The following is a 20,650-nucleotide window of genomic DNA, read 5'->3' on the forward strand; positions in this document are numbered from 1 at the left end:
AATAATAATAATAATAATAATAATAATATTGGAGTCCAAACTGTTCAGTCCGGGTTTCTTGTGTGTTCAGGGGGAGAACGGCCTGGAGGGAACCAAAGGATACCCGGGTCCTAAAGGGAACCCAGGGCGAGGGGTGAGTTTCATTTCTTATTTCTAAAAGTGTTTTTCTTCTTCTGTGACTTTTAATCCTGCTGTGATGGATCCAGGGGAACTCAGGTGGGCCGGGACCCTCCGGCGGGCCTGGAGACCCGGGACACCCGGGACACAACGTGAGTCTTCTTCAGTATTAATGAAACCAGTATTACGTAATGATGAAACCAGTATTACGTAATAAAGATACAAGTATTACGTAATAATGAAACCAGTATTACGTAATGATGAAACCAGTATTCCGTAATAATGATACCAGTATTACGTAATAATGAAACCAGTATTACGTAACAATGGAACCAGTATTACGTAATAATGATTACCATATAATAATAATAACAACAACAAAAACACCTTCCTCCCCTCCTTCAGGGTCCTAGAGGTCTTCCTGGAGGAAAAGACATGACTGTAAGTCCATGATGTAATGGGAACATTTCACTTCTACTTCTACTACATTTATATAAGTTTACTTTGGGTAATTAAATGTATATTTGTACACAACATATTGTCTTGTCTTGTCAGGAGTGTCAGCTGATCAGATCCATCAGAGACAACTGTGGTGAGTGTGTGTGTGTGTGTGTATTTGTGTGTGTGTGTGAGTGTGAGTGTGAGTTTGTGCATGTGTGTGTGTGTGTGTGTGTGTGTGTGTGTGTGTGTGTGTGTGTGTGTGTGTGTGTGTGTGTGTGTGTGTGTGTGCATTCATGATTGTATACCTCCTCTCCATCCTAACAACCTTCCGGTTCTCCTGCACAGCGTGTTATGACGGTACGTATCAGCTCCTTTTTGTCCCTCAAACCATTTGGTGAGTACAAGAGAAACCTTTTGATTTCACTTTGCATATTCATTTTTCATGCCTATAACTGGTGATGTTGGAGGGTTGCAGTGAAACTATCATTTAAAAAAGTCGAGTCATTTTCTATAGACTTCTATACAACCAGAGGAGTCGCCCCCTGGTGGTCAGGATAGAGAATGCAGCTTTAACACATGAAGCATATACTTCTATACAACCAGAGGAGTCACCCCCTGGTGGTCAGGAGAGAGAATGCAGCTTTAACACATGAAGCATAGACTTCTATACAACTAGAGGAGTCGCCCCCTGGTGGTCAGGAGAGAGAATGCAGCTTTAACACATGAAGCATAGACTTCTATACAACTAGAGGAGTCGCCCCCTGGTGGTCAGGAGAGGGAATGTCGCTTTTAAACATGAACACTACCGTACATTACATGAATCCTCCAGGTCCGTCAGAGTGCCCGGCCTTCCCCACCGAGCTGGTGTTAGGTCTGGACATGTCGGAGGACGTGACCCCGGTGGCCTTCGAGAGGCAGCGTTCCGTCCTCCTGTCCCTGCTGGAGAACATCACCGTCTCCGAGAGCAACTGTCCGACGGGCGCCCGTGTGGCCGTGGTGGGCTACAGCGCCTACACCAAGTACCTGATCCGCTTCCAGGACTACCACCGCAAGTCTCAGCTGATGGAGTCTGTCAAGAACATCGCCCTGGAGAGGACGTCCAACCGGCGCCAGCTGGGGGCCGCCATGCGCTTCGTGGGTCAGAACGTCTTCAAGCGCGTCCGAGCAGGAATGATGATGAGGAAGGTGGCAGTATTCCTCTCTAACGGGCCATCCCCGGATGTTAACGACATCGTCACCTCCGTGATGGAGTACCGGGCCCTCGGCATCGTCCCGGCGGTCATCTCTCTGATGAAGGCTCCCGCCGTTGGTCGAGCCTTGGAGGTAGGTCCTTCAGAAGACATGGTCTGAATCTACACCACATGTTCGCCCTCCAAGATAATCATTTCCTCAGAAAAGAAGATCACAGAATAAAACACTTGATGTGACTGAGAATCAGAATCAAAATCAGAAACATTTATTGCCCAGTAAGTTTACACAAACAAGGAATTTGTCCTGGCGGGAGGTGCATAACATTTAACCAACAATAAACATTTAACGATAAACATGAAACAGTGCAATAAAAAGAGAGCATGGATATTTGCGATTGGGTGTATTGAATATTTACAGTTGGATCTACAGAAAATAAAAATGAAAGTTCCAAGTGCATGGAATGAAGTGATTGATTGTGTGAAAGTCCTGGGGGTGACAGAGTCAGTCAGTGGGGGACCCAGGCTCTGTCTATGAGCCCGACTGCCGACAGGAAGAAACTGTTAGTGTGGCATGAGGTCTTGGTCCTGATGGACCTCAACCTCCTGCCAGAAGGAAGGGACTCAAACAAGTTGTGTCCAGGGTAAGAGGGGTCAGCTGCGATCTTTCTTGCTCGCTTCAGAGTCCTAGAAGCGAACAAGTCCTGGAGGCACGGCAGATTGCAACCAATCGCCTCTCAGCAGAGCGGATGATGCGCTGCAGCGTACTCTTGTCCTTGGCAGTGGCTGCAGCGTGCCAGACAGTGATGGAGGAGCAGAGGATGGACTCAACGATGGCAGTGTAGAACTGCACCATCATTTTCTTTGGCAGGTTGAATTTCCTCAGCTGCCTCAGGAAGAACATCCTCTGCTGGGCCTTCCTAGTGATGGAGCTGATGTTCAGCTCCCACTTGACCGGTCCTGCCAGCTGCCATGGCCCTGCTGATGCCCTTCCTTTCTACCTACTTCTGCTTCATAGATTGTGGCTATCTGGATCATGTACCATGCCTACTACTCATTATATGAATAATTTCTGTCATATTCATTGAATGTGCTGTAACTCCGTTACGTTATTCATTCTGGCCACATGACATCTATTGCTTCTGTCCATCTGGGGAGAGGGATCCTCCTCTGTTGCTCTCCCTCAGGTTTCTTCCTCTTTTTGCCCTGTGAAAGGGTTTTTACTATTTTTATTGGGGGAGTTTTTTCTGATCCGATGTGAGGTCCCGGGGCAGGGATGTTATGTGTGCAGACTGTAAAGCCCTCCGAGGCAAACTTGTATTTGTGATGTTGGGCTATACAAAATAAACTGAATTGAACTTGAGGTCCTGGGTTAGGATGGAGCCCAGGAAGAGGAATGACTCCACAGCGTCAACGGGGGAGTCACACAGGATGAGAGGGGCGGGTGGGGCTGCATTCTTCCTGAAGTCCACCACCATCTCCACTGTCTTCAGAGCGTTGAGCTCCAGGTGGTTCTGGCTGCACCAGGTCTCCAGGTGGTCAGTCTCCCACCTGTAGGCGGACTCGTCCCCACCAGAGAGGAGTCCACTGAGGGTGGCGTCATCCGCGAACTTCAGGAGCTTGACGGACTGGTGACTGGAGGTGCAGCTGTTGGTGTACAGGGAGAAGAGCAGCGGGAAAGAACGCAGCCTTGGGGGGAACCGGTGCTGATGGTCCGAGAGCATGAGACGTGTTTCCCCAGCTTCACGTGCTGCTTCCTGTTATACAGGAAGTCTGTGATCCACCTGCAGGTGGAGTCGGGCACGTGCAGCTGGGAGAGCTTGTCCTGCAGCAGAGACGGAATGATGATGTTGAAGGCAGAGCTGAAGTCCACAAACAGGATCCTGGCGTAGGTTCCTGGGGAGTCCAGATACGTACAGAGGCGTGAGCCACTGCTGGGCTGGGAGAGGGGGGGTCTGATGGTCTGGGGCTGGTTGATGGGCCTGTGGGGGATGGCGTCAGGACTGCTCCATTGTCTCTCAAAGCGACAGTAGAACTCGTTCAGCTCGTCTGCTAGGCAGAGGTCATTCATAGAGTGGGGGGTTTTGGGCTTGTAGTTTTGAATCTGTCTGAGCCCTCTCCAAACAGAAGCAGAGTCACTTGCTGAAAGCTGTACATGTACAAGATAACACTGATTTCTGGAGATGGATGTTCAGGTTTTCTCCACGCCGTCTGATGATTAACGACTGCTGCTGTTTCTCGTCAGGTCGATGACTCAGGAAGCTCCATCTTCAGCGTTCTGGGGAAAGACCCGGCTGCTGACGTGCAGAAGGTCAAGAAGTGTGCCGTCTGTTACGGTACGCACTGAGCCTCATGCCTGGATTCACATGAATCATCAGCAATATTATCATAACTGTGCTTTATTTTCTAATGCTTGGCTTTTGTAGGTTGAACTAACATCCAATCACGTGTGAGATTAAATGGATGAGGCGAGTTCTGACACTGTTTGTGTCCACAGTGTAATAGTTTCTACCCAGAATTCATGTTGAGGGTTGAACTGTCGCTTTGCTCTCAGCGCCTTCGTCACAGTGACAGTCCAGCTCCCCCTTTGGTGAGCAACACAAGATAGTTTAACTCCTCCACTGGTGGCAGGAATCCGCCATTGTGGCTGAGACAGAGCTAAGTATACCTTTAGCAAAGTGTTGGATCCTCAGACGCCATTTGAATCTTTACCTCTGACAATTTACATCAAAGAAAGACTGTGCATTGCTTTTTTTTACACATTTGGCCCGAGTTTTTTTCTTCAGGTTAGAATTTCCTTATCATCATATTCCTCAATAATTGGGGCACTTTTTACCATCCCGGCCAGCCATATCTGAAGTTAGTAAATGTACTTCATGTGACACTGAAAAGTTACTCTCATTTTGTTTGACTTCCTCCAGAAAGTTGGAACCCGTTTTTTTTTTTTCTATTTTAAACACAAGATAATAATAATAATAAGTCACAGGAGACATTTTCTAACCACTTCTTCATGATTACTCTGTTCTTCAGACCCCTGCCAGCGTTCGCCACAGTGCGCCTTCATCCAGGACCCAGTGCAGCCTCAGGAGGTGGACATGGACCTGGTCCTGGTGGTGGACAGCTCCAGGGAGGTGCAGGCTGATGAGTACGCCGGTGTCCAGCAGCTGCTGGGCTCGGTGGTGGAACAGCTGGTCGTGAGCCCGCAGCCCCGCAGGGCCGGCAACCAGGCCCGGGTGGCCGTAGTCCAGCAGGGCGGCGCCCAGGACACCAAGGTAGTGTTTGGCCTCGGGACCTACCAGACCAGCGCCCTGATGAGGAAGCACCTGATCCGGAACATGACGCAGCAGGGAGGCCCGTCGGCCCTGGGACAGACGCTGGAGTTCACCCTGAAGGAGGTGCTGCTGAAGGCCGGCCAGCCCCGTAGGAAGAGGGTGCTGCTGACCGTGGTGGGCACCCAGACGGCACACGAGGACCGAGCCAAGCTGCACTACATCTCCCAGAAGGCCAAGTGTGAGGGAGCGGCGCTGTTTGTGGTGACGGTCGGAGATCGCTACGACCGAATGCAGGTGGAGGAGCTGGTCAGTCTGCCGGTTCACCAGCACCTGATCCACATGGGGAGCCTGAAGACTGAGGAGCAGGGCTACGCCCAGCGCTTCTTCAGGGTCTTCCTCTCCGCCCTCAACAGTAAGACCAGGCCGACAGTTTGTCATCCAGATGTCAAGTATTCGTACATTTCTTCTCATTGTTTCTTTGTATTTGTGTTTCTTTCAGAGGGAATGAACACATATCCTCCTTTTCTGTTAAAAAAGACCTGCGCACAGCTGACAGACCAAGGATTTCCTACTGAGGACGGGTAACTGACACCGTCTCAAGGCTAAACAGAACAATGTTGTACGTTGAATGTTACTGAAGACGGGACCCAAACTGCATACTGAAATATGATCTTTGAAATGATGTTCAAACGATTATGGGAACCGAACTTTCAGCCACCTTTGTTCAACGTGGGCTGAGTTGATTCCAGTAACAAATCTAGAAAAACACCATAACTTGTATCAAAGACAGTTGTAGTTTCCTTGAATGTTAACTTTCTGACGTACCCGTCAGCTGCTTCAGGAGACCCCTGGGCCAGCCAGGCCCAAAAGTTCTCCTTCTTCAGCTTGACGACTTTCCTCAACCCCGGTGTCCACCACCGGGTTCTCCGGTTACCGCCACGTCAGGCACCGATGACCTTCCGACCACAGCTCCTAGCGACCGCGGCCACAATAGAGGCTTTGAACATGGTTCACCCGGATTCCATGTCCCCAGCCTCCCTCGGGATTTGTGAGAAGTTCTTCCTCCTACAGACGTTCCCAGTTCACCCTCACTACACGTTTGGGCTTGCCAGGTCTTTCTAGCCGGCTCCATCTGATCCAACTCACCACCAGGTGGTGATCAGTTGACAGCTCTGCTCCTCTCTTCACCCGAGTGACCAAGACATACGGCCGCAGATCAGATGATACAATTACAAAGTCGACCATTGATCTCCGGCCTAAAGTGTTCTGCTACCAGGTACACTTATGAGCTACCTTATGCGTGAACATTGTGTTTGTTATGGACAAACTGTGGCTAGCACAGAAGTCCCACAACAAAACACTGTTCGGCAAGCCGTTCCTCCCAATCACGCCCCGTCAGGTCTCTCTGTCATTACCCACATAAGTGTTGAAGTCTCCCAGGAGAACTATGGAGTCGACAGGCGGCGCCCTTTCCAGGACCCCTCCCACCGACTCCAAGAAGGCTGGATACTCTAAATTGCTGTTCGGTGCATAAGCACAAACAATAGTCAGAGCCTTACTCCCCGCAACCCGTAGGCGCAGGGAGGCGACCCTCTCGTTCTCCGGGGAAAACTCCAACACAGCGGCTCTCAGCCGGCGGCTCGTTAGTATCCCCACTCCTGCCCAGCGCCTCTCACCCTGGCCAACTCCAGAAAAGGACAGGAGCTTGGTTCCAGAGCCTGTGCTGTGGTGGAGGTGAGCCCAACTATATCTTTCTGGTACCACTACACCTCCTCCACCAGCTCCGGCTCTTTCCCCGCTAGCGAGGTGACGTTCCACGTCCCTAGAGTTAGTCTATGCTGCCTCCGATCGGCTCGCCCAGGCCTCCTGCCTGGCCCGCCGCCCGGTCTACGTAGCACCCCTCCAGGTGGGGACAAAATGCCTAACCCAAGCGAAGGAGTTCAAGTATCTCGGGGTCTTGTTCACGAGTGAGGGTAAGATGGAGCGGGAGATGGACAAGCAGATCAGTGCGGCTGCAGCAGTAAAACAGGCGCACCGTCTTGGTAAAGAGAGAGCTGAGCCGGAAGGAGAAGCTCTCAGTTTACTGTTCAGTCTACGTTCCAACTCTCACCTATGGTCACGAACTCTGGGTCAGGACCGAAAGAACGAGGTCTCGGATACAAGCGGCCAAAATGGGTTTCCTCCATAAGGTGGCCGGGCTCAGCCTTAGAGATAGAGTAAGGAGATGAGTTTTCTCTCTAGGACTCAGCCTTAGAGATAGAGTAAGGAGATGAGTTGTCTCTCTAGGACTCAGCCTTAAAGATAGAGTAAGGAGATGAGTTTTCTCATGGGTGAATGGATGGAGTGTGATTCAGAAGAATATTCTGAATCAGTGATTCTGCTGTGTGTCCAGTAAGAGGACGCTAGAGCAGAGGGATGAGGAGACGGGAGGACGGACGCTCACCACGGACACTGGGACTGGGACAGATGGACCTAGCTTCCTCTCTGAAACTGAACTCAGCGGTAACACACACACAAACACACACACATACACACAAATGCACATGTACATATGGCATAGTTTTACCATTTAGCAGGATTTAACCTGAACTTTTTCCACAATGTTCCATTGAGTCCTTCAGTCAGTGAGTCCCTCCCTCAGTGAGTCCTTCAGTCAGTGAGTCCTTCAGTAAGTGAGTCCCTCCCTCAGTGAGTCCTTCAGTCAGTGAGTCCTTCAGTCAGTGAGTCCTTCAGTAAGTGAGTCCCTCCCTCAGTGAGTCCTTCAGTCAGTGAGTCCTTCAGTCAGTGAGTCCTTCAGTCAGTGAATCCCTCCCTCAGTGAGTCCTTCAGTCAGTGAGTCCTTCAGTCAGTGAATCCCTCCCTCAGTGAGTCCTCCAGTCAGTGAGTCCTCCAGTCAGTGAGTCCTTCAGTCAGTGAGTCCCTCCCTCAGTGAGTCCTTCCCTCAGTGAGAGACGCATCTTAGTGTTGACATCCTGTCTCTGGAGGTAAAGTGGTTCTTATGTCTCCTAAGAGAAAGCGTGATCCGTGGTCTCCAGAGTCTGTGTGATGCATCCTCATCTGTCTCCTGTCTCCTTCCAGACGTCTGTCTCCTCAGACCGGACAGCGGCAACTGCAGCAACTTCACCCTGATGTGGTTCTTTGACAGCGACAAGGGGAGGTGCTCTCGCTTCCGGTACGGCGGCTGTGGCGGCAACGAGAACCGCTTCAAGACGCTCCAGGACTGTGAGAGACTATGTCCTACGAAGACAGGAAGAGGAGGAAGAGGAGGAGGAGGAGGAGGAGGAAAAAGAGGAGGAGGTGTTGCAGGACGTCTGCGTCAGTTGAAGAAAGTTGATTTGCACAAGGCATAATTCAGGAATGTGTAACAAACTGTAACACTGTTCAGGGATGTTGTCTTCTTCTCACCACCTGTCTCCTTCACTTTGTCTCTTTCACTTTGTCTCTTTCACTTTGTCTCCTTCACTTTGTCTCCTTCACTTTGTCTTTTTCACTTTGTCTCCTTCACTTTGTCTCCTTCACTTTGTCTCTTTCACTTTGTCTCTTTCACTTTGTCTCCTTCACTTTGTCTCTTTCATTTTGTCTCCTTCACTTTGTCTCTTTCACTTTGTCTCTTTCACTTTGTCTTTTTCACTTCGTCTCCTTCACTTTGTCTCCTTCACTTTGTCTCCTTCACTTTGTCTCTTTCACTTTGTCTCCTTCACTTTGTCTCTTTCACTTTGTCTCCTTCACTCTGTCTCCTTTGCTATTTGAAATCCAGAACAGAAAAGTGTGGAGTAAAAGTCCTGTGGTTCATCTGGACTGAATAACATTTGTGAAGTACTAAATACTCTGTTATATGTTGTACTAGTGTCTGATTAAACTATGTATTTCACATCTATAATCTGTTAAAATCCAGATTGTTTGTCTCTTCATTCACACACTGAATATTATTTACTGACTAACCCCCCCAAAAAAAAAAAGTACGACATAAATGTAATTTAAGAGTTTCTTGAAGTTGGTTTCTGTGTTGATCTTGATGAAGTTCAGAAGAAGAGGAAGATGAGGAGGAGGAAGAGGAGGAAGAGACATGGTAATACCCCCAGATGAGACACTACCCCTCATACTAACAAAGGATTTATGAGCCTCAGCTTTTACAACATCAGCATGTCAGCCAGCAGCATTAAAAAGGTCTGATAAGGGATTCAGTGTGAGAGGTGGTTTTAGGGTGCCCCCCACGCTTCCTGGTTCTGATCTGGAGATGTTTGTTGTTCATCATCAGGTTCAGATCTATCCGCCACCGTGTCTCTCCAGCGGGGACAGGCTGCACGGCACGCTCATCCAACAATGTTCATTAAATATGTACAAAAACAAGTAAAAGCTAAATAAGGACATCAGAAATAAAGTTGTGCAATAATTAAAACATTGACGTAAAGGCAATAACATATAAAATAATGTACATTTTACAAACAAATGAAGTGAATGTAAACAGGAGTTGAAAACATGAAATTATCCTGAAGGTAGTGGTAGAGGACCGATCTAGAGACCTGATCCTGGAAGGAGATCAAGAGGTTGATGTTTGATTCAGGATGTCTTTGGGTCATCACCATCGCCCTTGTGTTGGGTCAGCTTCCTTCTCAGTGTGGCTGATGGAACCGGTTGTCTCTGAGAGACTGGTCCTCCTCTTGAGGGGACTCTGGGACAAGACCAAGATCCCATAGTAGATCACATTTTTCCACTATGTGAACATGTGGAAATGATCACTGAGGTCAATTTGTTTTACTGTACATCTGCGGACGTTTAAGTATCGCAATCACATGACGTCATCTGGAGCTGGTTGGCTCACACATCTTTTCTAACGAAATCAAATGGTTGACCTTTAACCCTTCAGTCATGGCGCTCAGGGTTAGGGTTAGGGTTAAGTTAAAGTGTATGTTAAAGTGACATGTGTTTAAGTTAAAAAATGTATGTTAAGTGGCATGAATGTTTAAATATGAAGTGTGCAGGGGTGTGGCCAGTAAGAAGAAATTGGTCAATGGGAGCTTGTTGACGTTGTCATTGGGAGCGTGATGGCGTTGTCATTGGGAGCGTGATGACGTTGCCATTGGGAGCGTGATGGCATTGTCATTGGGAGCTGACAGCGTTGTCATTGGGAGTGTGATGGCGTTGTCATTGGGAGCGTGATGGTGTTGTCATTGGGAGCGTGATAGCGTTGTCATTGGGAGCGTGATGGTGTTGTCATTGGGAGCGTGTTGGCGTTGTCATTGGGAGCGTGATGACGTTGTCATTGGGAGCGTGATGGCATTGTCATTGGGAGTGTGATGGCGTTGTCATTGGGAGTGTGATGGCGTTGTCATTGGGAGCGTGATGGTGTTGTCATTGGGAGCGTGATGGCGTTGTCATTGGGAGCGTGATGGCGTTGTCATTGGGAGCGTGTTGGCGTTGTCATTGGGAGCGTGTTGGCGTTGTCATTGGGAGCGTGTTGGCGTTGTCATTGGGAGCGTGATGGCGTTGTCATTGGGAGCGTGATGGCGTTGTCATTGGGAGCGTGATGGCGTTGTCATTGGGAGCGTGTTGGCGTTGTCATTGGGAGCGTGATGGCGTTGTCATTGTGAGCGTGATGGCGTTGTCATTGGGAGCGTGATGGTGTTGTCATTGGGAGCGTGATGGCATTGTCATTGTGAGCGTGATGGCGTTGTCATTGTGAGCGTGATGGCGTTGTCATTGGGAGCATGATGGTGTTGTCATTGGGAGCGTGATGGCGTTGTCATTGGGAGCGTGATGGTGTTGTCATTGGGAGCGTGATGGTGTTGTCATTGGGAGCGTGATGGCGTTGTCATTGGGAGCGTGATGGCGTTGTCATTGGGAGCGTGATGGCATTGTCATTGGGAGCATGTTGGCGTTGTCATTGGGAGCGTGTTGGCGTTGTCATTGGGAGCGTGATGGCGTTGTCATTGGGAGCGTGATGGTGTTGTCATAGTTTCACGTTCACACGGTACAGATTTGACATTAAAAACAGAGTTTGAAAGCTGCAAGTTTTTTTTCAAATGAAACACTGAAAAAGATAATAAGAAATTATTATAAAATCACTGAGAACAAGATTGTTACTCAGAGAGCTCAGAGCTCCACCAAGGACCAGAACCTTGAGATTGCCCCACAATGTGAACAGAGGAGATCCATGACAACAATACATTTCTACGTGTTTCTGAAAGCTGATGTGGTTTTCTCTCCTCCTGTGGAGGAGGAGACGATGGCTGGGAGGAGTTTCCTGCAGAGACCAGTCTGCACCTCCCTACATGGCGGCAGGACTCCTGTTTTTGGAGTGCAGAGGACGATAGCAGCAGATCTGTAAGTGTCTCTTTACTCATGTGCATGAATGGAATCCAAATGATTTTTTATTCTGAAATGCATGAAGCTTTGTGTTTGTTACGCGACTCACCTTCAGACCTGCAGGCAGGAGGTGGTTTTAAAGGTGAATGTGGCTTCAGTTCAGGATGATATAAACTGAGGTAATGCACATTGTTTCATTGAATGTGTGAGGAGGTTTGCTGCGTTCTGACATGTGGCCTTTCATGGTCCAAGAATGTCTGTTCTTACTCAGGTATTATCACATTTGGTCAAACTATTTATGGTGCTTTAATAATAACCACATGTAATATTACATTAATTCATTAAATACATATTCATGGAGTGTTTAATACATTATTAGCTTAGTGTTGTAGAATGTAAATAGCGAAGAGAGAAGCAGTGAGTTCAGTTTGTTAATTTATTAAAATGTTTGAATGAATACTGCTTGTGTTGAGAGCTTTTACTGTGAAGGAACCTAATTTTACTGCTTGTGTTGAGAGCTTTTACAGTGAAGGATACCTCATTTTACTGTTTGTGTTGAGAGCTTTTACTGTGAAGGAGCACAACTGCAGGTTCCTTGAGCAAAGGGTTAGGGTTAGAGTTACGCTGCAACTATTGATTATTTTCTAGGTCAAATCATATTTAAATCATCACAAGGGGACGTTATACTTTGTATGTTTCCATGTCATGACGCAGACAAAGACCTCTTCAGTGCATCGTCTCAGAATCTCTCATATGAACATGATTCCTTTCAGAAGAAATTCCAACTCAAAGTCTCAAAGTGTCTCCATCGTCTTCAGTCCTCAGACTCTGGATATGAAACACATGTCTAGCTGTCGAGCTCCTTCATGTCACGGGCAGAGAGAATAATGTGTAGCCTGCAGGTATGGAGGTCTATAACTCCATGCTCATAACTCCAGCTGAGATTAATGTGTAGCCTGCAGGTATGGAGGTTCATTAACTATCTAAGTTCACTAAGAACTAGCTAACTAACTAAGTTCACTAAGAACTATCTAAGTTAACTAAGAACTAACTAACTATCTAAGTTCACTAAGAACTAACTAAGTTCACTAACAACTAACAAATTATCTAAGTTAACTAAGAACTAGCTAACTAACTAAGTTCACTAAGATCTATCTAAGTTAACTAAGAACTAACTAACTATCTAAGTTCACTAAGAACTAACTAACTAAGTTCACTAACAACTAACAAACTAACTAAGTTCACTAAGAACTAGCTAACTAAGTTCACTAAGAACTAACTAACTAAGTTCACTAAGAACTATCTAAGTTCACTAAGAACTAACTAACTATCTAAGTTCACTAAGAACTAACAAACTAAGTTCACTAAGAACTAACTAACAAAGTTCACTAAGAACTAACTAACTAAGTTCACTAAGAACTAACTAACTATCTAAGTTCACTAAGAACTAACTAAGTTAACTAAGAACTAGCTAACTAACTAAGTTCACTAAGAACTAACTAAGTTCACTAAGAACTATCAAAGTTCACTAAGAACTAACTAACTATCTAAGTTCACTAAGAACTAGCTAGCTAACTAAGTTCACTAAGAACTAAGTTCACTAAGAACTAACTAACTATCTAAGTTCACTAAGAACTAACAAACTATCTAAGTTCACTAAGAACTAACTAACTAAGTTCACTAAGAACTAACAAAGTTCACTACGAACTAACTAAGTTCACTAAGAACTAACTAACTATCTAAGTTCACTAAGAACTAACTAAGTTAACTAAGAACTAGCTAAGTTGACTAAGAACTAACTAACTATCTAAGTTCAATAAGAACTAACTAACTAAGTTCACTAAGCACTAACTAACTATCTAAGTTAACTAGGAACTAGCTAACTAACTAAGTTCACTAAGAACTAAGTTCACTAAGAACTAACTAACTAACTAAGTCCACTAAGAACTAACTAACTAAGTACAAACAAAGTTCATTAAGCACTAACTAACTAAGTCCACTAAGAACTAACTAACTAAGTACAAACAAAGTTCATTAAGCACTAACTAAGTTCACTAAGAACTAACTAACTATCTAAGTTCACTAATAACTAAGTTCATTAAGCACTAACTAACTAAGAACTAACAAAATATCTATGTTCACTAAGAACTAACTAAGTCCACTAAGAACTAACTAACTAAGTACAAACAAAGTTCATTAAGCACTAACTAACTAAGTCCACTAAGAACTAACTAAGTACAAACAAAGTTCATTAAGCACTAACTAACTAAGTTCACTAAGAACTAACTAACTATCTAGGTTCACTAAGAACTAACTAGCTATCTAAGTTCACTAAGAACTAACTAACACAGTTCACTAAGAACTAACTTACTATCTATGTTCACTAAGAACTAACTAACTAACTAAGTTCACTAAGAACTAACTAACTACCTATGTTCACTAAGAACTAACTAAGTTCACTAAGAATTAACAAAATATCTAAGTTCACTAAGAACTAACTAACTATCTAAGTTCACTAAGAACTAACTAACACAATTCACTAAGAACTAACTAAGTTCACTAAGAACTAACAAAATATCTAAGTTCACTAAGAACTAAGTTAACTAAGAACTAACTAAGTGTATCAGGATCTGGTTTCTGTCTCATGATGTATCAGGATCTGGTTTCTGTCTCATGATGTATCAGGATCTGGTTTCTGTCTCATGATGTATCAGGATCTGGTTCCTGTCTCATGATGTATCAGGATCTGGTTTCTGTCTCATGATGATGTGTCAGGCCAGTAGAAGCCTAAACAAATATGATATTACATTAACATTAACATCAGCGTTCTTATTATATTGTGCCTGTCTTCTCTCAGTTATGGTTCTATAAATGTATATATATATCTATATATATATATATATAGATATATATATGAACCAATATGGATCACAGTCTCCTCTTTGATCTCGCTGACGTCTCATTCTTCATGTGTTTGAACTTTGCAGTGATTTAAGGTAGTATTTCTGAAGAAGTCCTCCTTAAATCTGTCTGTAGACTCTGAGATTGTTTTTATCTATTCTTCTATTTATATATTATGTATTCATATATTATATGTTCATCTACTGTCTTTACTTTCACTTCCTGAAACCAAACAAACAAAACCGTGTTTTTGCACAAAACTGAAATAAGCAGACGCATGTATTTAGTCAGATTTATGACGTTAAATGAGTAAAGATATAGTTTCATAAATCATATTGTGGAACTGTAATCTTGTGCTAATGTACGGAATGTAACCGCACCATTAAGCAGGATGAATCATAACAATAACTCATGTTGAGGAACGACGCTCCAAAGTAAACCAAAGAAGAAGAGGTGCATCCAACACCCTCCTGTTTACATTCTCCCTTCATCTCATGGTCTCCTGGTTCTGCTCACAGAACACAGAACCACAGGCCGCTGCCTCAGGTCAAAGGTCAACAGAACCGAATGCAGTCATTACTCACCACACACACACACACACACAGACACACACACACACACAAAGACACACAGACAGATACACACACACACACTAATGGAGGACAACGTCAACACGGCTTAACAGCTGTGATGAGGTTTAATCATTGTGTTTACGCCAGTCTGTCTGTCTGTGTGTGTGTGTGTGTGTGTGTGTGTGTGTGGGGGGTCCAGTCATCCGACCAGGATCAGGACTGTTCAGGTCCCGCCCCTCCCAGATTCATGTGTTGGTGGACTGTGATTGGCTGAGAAAGAATGAGACGCAAAAAGCAGCAAAGCATTCTGGTCCTGGTGTTACAGGTTTGGTTCCATCGGACCTGAACAGAGACCTGAACCTGAACAGAGACCTGGACCTGAACAGAGACCTGAACCTGAACAGAGACCTGGACCTGAACAGAGACCCTAACCTGAACGAAGACCTGGACCTGAACAGAGACCTGAACCTGAACGGAGACCTGGACCTGAACAGAGACCTGGACCTGAACGGAGACCTGGACCTGAACAGAGACCTGGACCTGAACGAAGACCTGGACCTGAACAGAGACCTGGACCTGAACGGAGACCTGAACCTGAACAGAGACTCTAACCTGAACAGAGACCTGGACCTGAACAGAGACTTGAACCTGAACAGAGACCTGAACCTGAACAGAGACTCTAACTGAACAGAGACTCTAACTGAACAGAGACCTGGACCTGAACGGAGACCTGGACCTGAACAGAGACCTGAACCTGAACAGAGACTCTAACTGAACAGAGACCTGGACCTGAACAGAGACTTGAACCTGAACAGAGACCTGAACCTGAACAGAGACTCTAACTGAACAGAGACCTGGACCTGAACAGAGACTTGAACCTGAACAGAGACCTGAACCTGAACAGAGACTCTAACTGAACAGAGACCTGGACCTGAACAGAGACTTGAACCTGAACAGAGACCTGAACCTGAACAGAGACTCTAACCTGAACAGAGACCTGAACCTGAACAGAGACTCTAACCTGAACAGAGACCTGAACCTGAACAGAGACTCTAACCTGAACAGAGACTTGAACCTGAACAGAGACCTGAACCTGAACAGAGACTCTAACCTGAACAGAGACCTGAACCTGAACAGAGACTCTAACCTGAACAGAGACCTGGACCTGAACAGAGACTCTAACCTGAACAGAGACCTGAACCTGAACAGAGACTTGAACCTGAACAGAGACCTGAACCTGAACAGAGACTCTAACTGAACAGAGACCTGGACCTGAACAGAGACCTGAACCTGAACAGAGACTCTAACTGAACAGAGACTCTAACTGAACAGAGACATGGACCTGAACAGAGACCTGGATCTGATGGAGCTGTAGCAGAGTCATCAGGTGTGGTGGATCTCAAACTGCAGTAAACTGTAGAGTCCGTTGCGTGTAGAAAAGTAAACACGCCCACTGATGGTTGCTGATAACTGATTTCCTGTTTGTCTGATCTCAGAGCAGGAAGTCACTTTGGTTCTGTTTACACTCGTTGTTTGTACAAAAACTTTAGAAACCACGCGGACAGTGTAGAAGAACTCCTAAAGTAGCGGTCATGGATACAGACATACATAAATATATACAGATGGAGAGGAAGAGGAGAAGCTAAGTCTGGATCTATAGCTATAACTATAATATAAAACGATAGACCTGAACCAGTGTTTCTGCATGGCTTTGAGACAGGATGTGCCGGATCTTTGAGATGTTCCGTAGGTGAAAAAAGGCGGTCCTTGAGATCTGTTTCACGTGAGAGCCAAAGGACAGGTCCTGGTCAAAGATAACTCAGAGATTCCTTACGGTGGTGGTAGATGCCAGAGCGATGCCATCCAGAGAAACCATATCATCAGATACTTGATTTCTGAGGTGTTCTGGTCCGAGTAGAATAACTTCAGTCTTGTCCGAGTTCAGCAGCAGGAAGTTGCAGGTCATCCAGGTTTTGATGTCTTTAAGACACGCTTGAAGTTTGGCGAACTGGTGGGTTTCATCTGGCTTGATCCACAGATATAGTTGAGTATCATCGGCATAGCAGTGAAAGTTTATGGAGTGTTTTCTGATAATATTGCCTAAAGGAAGCATATATAAGGTGAATAAAATTGGTCCAAGCACAGAACCTTGTGGAACTCCATGATGAATGGCGGTCATCGAGGCCTCATTGTTTACAAATACAATTTGACATCATCTGATGAATATGACTTAAACCAGCTGTTAATAATTACAGTAGTATTACAGTACTTTGTAGTAGGAGGAGCAGTCGTAGTAGTATTAGCAGTAGTAGTAGTGGTAGTACTAATGACGTCCATCTTTCTGGTCTCCTTCAGGATCTCCAGACCCTCTGGCCTCCTGTCCTGCTGAAGTGCCCTTGAGCCAGACGCTGAACCCGTGCCAGGTATGACATCAGCACTATCACTCACAGTAGTTTGGTTTCTCATCATCATCATACTGCCATAAAACCATTGAGAGAGTCGCTTCAGGTGCTTTGAGGCTACTTTTCTTCTTCTTTGGTGCTTTAATCCCGCGGTCATGTTCTCTTGATCTGAACTGATATGAGAGTTGGTGGATGTTAGTTTGGAGGAGGAGCTCCCTGCCTCATCGCTCTACTGAGGAACTCCCTGATGAGGAATTTCCTGCAGATACTTTAACCGGCTATTCAACATCATTACTCTGATTAGCCCTGAACACTTCTGTCTCGCATTCTTCATCTCCAAACAAACAGCATGAATCATTAAGGCTTCGGCCAATGAGACGGACTGAATCCAGACTAAACAAAGCCTGAAGATCAGAGGCCAAACAGAGAGAACACAAGATGCACCTTTTATTCTACATGTACTACACCTTTAGTCATCTCTCAATGGCGTGCACCTTGTTTAACTGTGCATATGTTTGTTGTTTCATTAAACCTTTTTATGAAAACACTAATGGCTAATGAATGCTACTAAAATGCTAATTACATCTAATACAAAAAATTACTTCTCCGCGTGAATAAAAAGTACTTATTTTACATAGAAATACAACTTATATTGAATATATATCTTCTTGGTATGTTCTGAGCCAGATCCACCAAGTAGACCTTTAAGAACCAATCTCTCCAACAAGCTAGCAGCTACGAGCTAGCAGCTAAACAGGACAGTGGTTGAGGAGTAATTATTATTTATTTTTTTTTATTTTTGTTGTCGTTCTCCTGTCGGAATCTTTGTTGAATCTCTTGAATTTCCTTTTGTGATTGAAGTTCTGTTTCATCTCATCTGATCTTCAGAGGGTGGAAGCTTTGTGTTTAGGTTCTTTCACTAAACTTGAGTTCTGATGACACTCATGAGCTGAAATGCTGCTGTTGAAGATAATAGGGGAACAGGTGGTCCCGGTGCTCCCGGTGGCCTCGCGGTCCCGGTGGTCTCGGTGGTCCTGGTGCTCCCGGTGGCCTCGCGGTCCCGGTGGTCCCGGTGGCCTCACGGTCCCGGTGGTCTCGGTGGTCCCGGTGGTCCCGGTGGCCTCGCGGTCCCGGTGGTCTCGGTGCTCCCGGTGCTCCCGGTGGCCTCGCGGTCCCGGTGGTCCCGGTGGCCTCACGGTCCCGGTGGTCTCGGTGGTCCCGGTGCTCCTGGTGGCCTTGTGCTCCCGGTGGTCCTGGTGGCCTCGCGGTCCCAGTGGTCCCGGTGCCCTCGCGGTCCCGGTGGTCCCGGTGGCCTCACGGTCCCGGTGCTCTCGGTGGTGCCGGTAGCTTCAAGGTCTAGGTGGTTCCGGTGCTCCTGGTGGCCTTGTGCTCCCGGTGGTCCCGGTGGCCTTGCGGCCCCGGTGGTCCCGGTGGCCTCACGGTCCTGGTGGTCTCGGTGGTCCCGGTGGCCTCACGGTCCTGGTGAAGACAATGTTGCTGGTTCGATGCCACACTCTCTGAGGTTATGCTGAGTTCTCTCTCCGAGCCGTGAAGCTTCAGCTGTTAAACGAACTGCTCGACAATAAAACGTTTTTTTTTATGGACTGAGATCAGCTTCTAATGTCCTGCATATCTGCTGATGATGAAGGGTTCATACAGCCGGGTTAAATTAACCCATTTCTATGTTTCTTGTCCGGATGAGGCCCCTGGACTCCTCGGTGGAGTCTTAGTGTTTGTCTGGAGGAACACACTGTTCACATTCCACACTGAGCCGCCGTGGCTGTTTTCCATCAGTGCCGGTCCAAACATGGTCTCCATACGTTGAAGAAAGGAATTCCTCCATTTAGATTATCCAGAACGCAAACATCTGCCTTTCAAACAGTGCAATCAGCTCCACGGGCGGTGGGGGGCCGGGTGTCTTTAGACCCTCCAGCTTAATTTTCTACAAACATTAAGACAGACCGACACATGTTAGTGTTTTTCATAAGCGTATACATTTACAGAGGTTCTGCTCTCTGGGTGACCTCCATCTCTCTCTCTCTTCATCTCTTCGTTTGAGAATCATCTCATCTGGTTGACAGAGGAATACAACGTGGAACACATTTATATTTCACATCTTCATGTATGCTTTTCTTTCTTTAGTTACCGATTGATCTTAAAACTGACCGACGGTTCAAAAGACTGAAGTTTAGTTTAAAAAAAAGATGAATCTACATTAAATTCAAAGATCAACTGAAAACACAACATGTGACCAGTAGAGCCTTGTGCACGGAGAACACGTCCAGAATATCTTTGACACGTCCAGAATATCTTTGACCATCTCCGTTAAATAAAGACACTTTGTCTCAACCATCTCCGTCTTTTCTGACCAACATTTTCATCTGAACTCAACGTTGATTAGAAACTAAGTGGTCAGTATGGGACATGTTGGAGACCCAAACCGAAGATTTTCACTTGCCTCATTTTCATGTTAATTCCTAATATTCCTTAATTTATTGTTGTGCTGGGAGGTTCAGACATTTGCTGGCAAGATGTGGATCAGTGTGAGAGGATCAGATCCAGGGTCAGTCTTCATTGCAGCTGCAGATTTTTACTGGACTTCTGTAATGAGCTATCCTCATTAAAGTCTGTAATGAGCTATCCTCATTAAAGTAAGTTTGCAGAATTATAAACAGCTTGTTGTGATCTTTTCCAGCCTTCTCTCAACTGGTTCCAGCTGTGCAGGTGATCTCTGAACAGCTGGAGCCGTAACGTCTCTGTACAGCTAGAACCTTAACGTCTCTCTACAGCTAGAACATTAAAGTCTCTGTACGGCTGGAACCTTAAAGTCTCTGTACAGCTAGAACATTAAAGTCTCTGTACAGCTGGAACCTTAAAGTCTCTGTACAGCTAGAACATTAAAGTCTCTGTACGGCTGGAACCTTAACGTCTCTGTACAGCTAGAACCTTAACGTCTCTGTACAGCTAGAACCTTAACGTCTCTGTACAGCTGGAACCTTAAAGTCTCTGTACAGCTAGAACATTAAAGTCTCTGTACGGCTGGAACATTAACGTCTCTGTACAGCTAGAACCTTAACGTCTCTGTACAGCTGGAACCTTAACGTCTCTGTACAGCTAGAACCTTAACGTCTCTGTACAGCTGGAACCTTAACGTCTCTGTACAGCTAGAACCGTAAAGTCTCTGTACAGCTGGAACCTTAACGTCTCTGTACAGCTGGAACCTTAACGTCTCTGTACAGCTGGAACCTAAACGTCTCTGTACAGCTGGAACCTTAAAGTCTCTGTACAGATGGAACCTTAACGTCTCTGTACAGCTAGAACATTAAAGTCTCTGTACAACTAGAACCTTAACGTCTCTGTACAGATGGAACCTTAAAGTCTCTGTACAGATGGAACCTTAACGTCTCTGTACAGCTAGAACAATAAAGTCTCTGTACAGCTAGAACATTAAA

At 45.8% G+C, this 20,650-nt stretch overlaps 1 protein-coding gene across 1 annotated transcript in view; it reads left to right on the forward strand.

Annotated features, from left to right (window-relative positions):
- Positions 1 to 8,901, forward strand: part of LOC306744742 (collagen alpha-6(VI) chain-like) — a 33,681-nt gene extending 24,780 nt beyond the window's left edge. The window contains exons 28-38 of the mRNA XM_079227423.1: positions 71 to 133; positions 207 to 269; positions 523 to 558; positions 673 to 709; positions 904 to 915; positions 1,388 to 1,881; positions 3,991 to 4,081; positions 4,776 to 5,429; positions 5,517 to 5,598; positions 7,410 to 7,519; positions 8,096 to 8,901. Of these exons, the coding sequence (XP_079083549.1) occupies positions 71 to 133; positions 207 to 269; positions 523 to 558; positions 673 to 709; positions 904 to 915; positions 1,388 to 1,881; positions 3,991 to 4,081; positions 4,776 to 5,429; positions 5,517 to 5,598; positions 7,410 to 7,519; positions 8,096 to 8,367 (1,914 nt within the window). The 3' untranslated portion in view covers positions 8,368 to 8,901. The remainder of the gene's footprint in view (positions 1 to 70; positions 134 to 206; positions 270 to 522; positions 559 to 672; positions 710 to 903; positions 916 to 1,387; positions 1,882 to 3,990; positions 4,082 to 4,775; positions 5,430 to 5,516; positions 5,599 to 7,409; positions 7,520 to 8,095) is intronic.
- Positions 8,902 to 20,650: the final 11,749 nt, after the last annotated feature.

This window comes from Taurulus bubalis (assembly GCF_910589615.1).
Source record: "Taurulus bubalis genome assembly, chromosome: 12".
NCBI classification, from domain to species: domain Eukaryota; kingdom Metazoa; phylum Chordata; class Actinopteri; order Perciformes; family Cottidae; genus Taurulus; species Taurulus bubalis.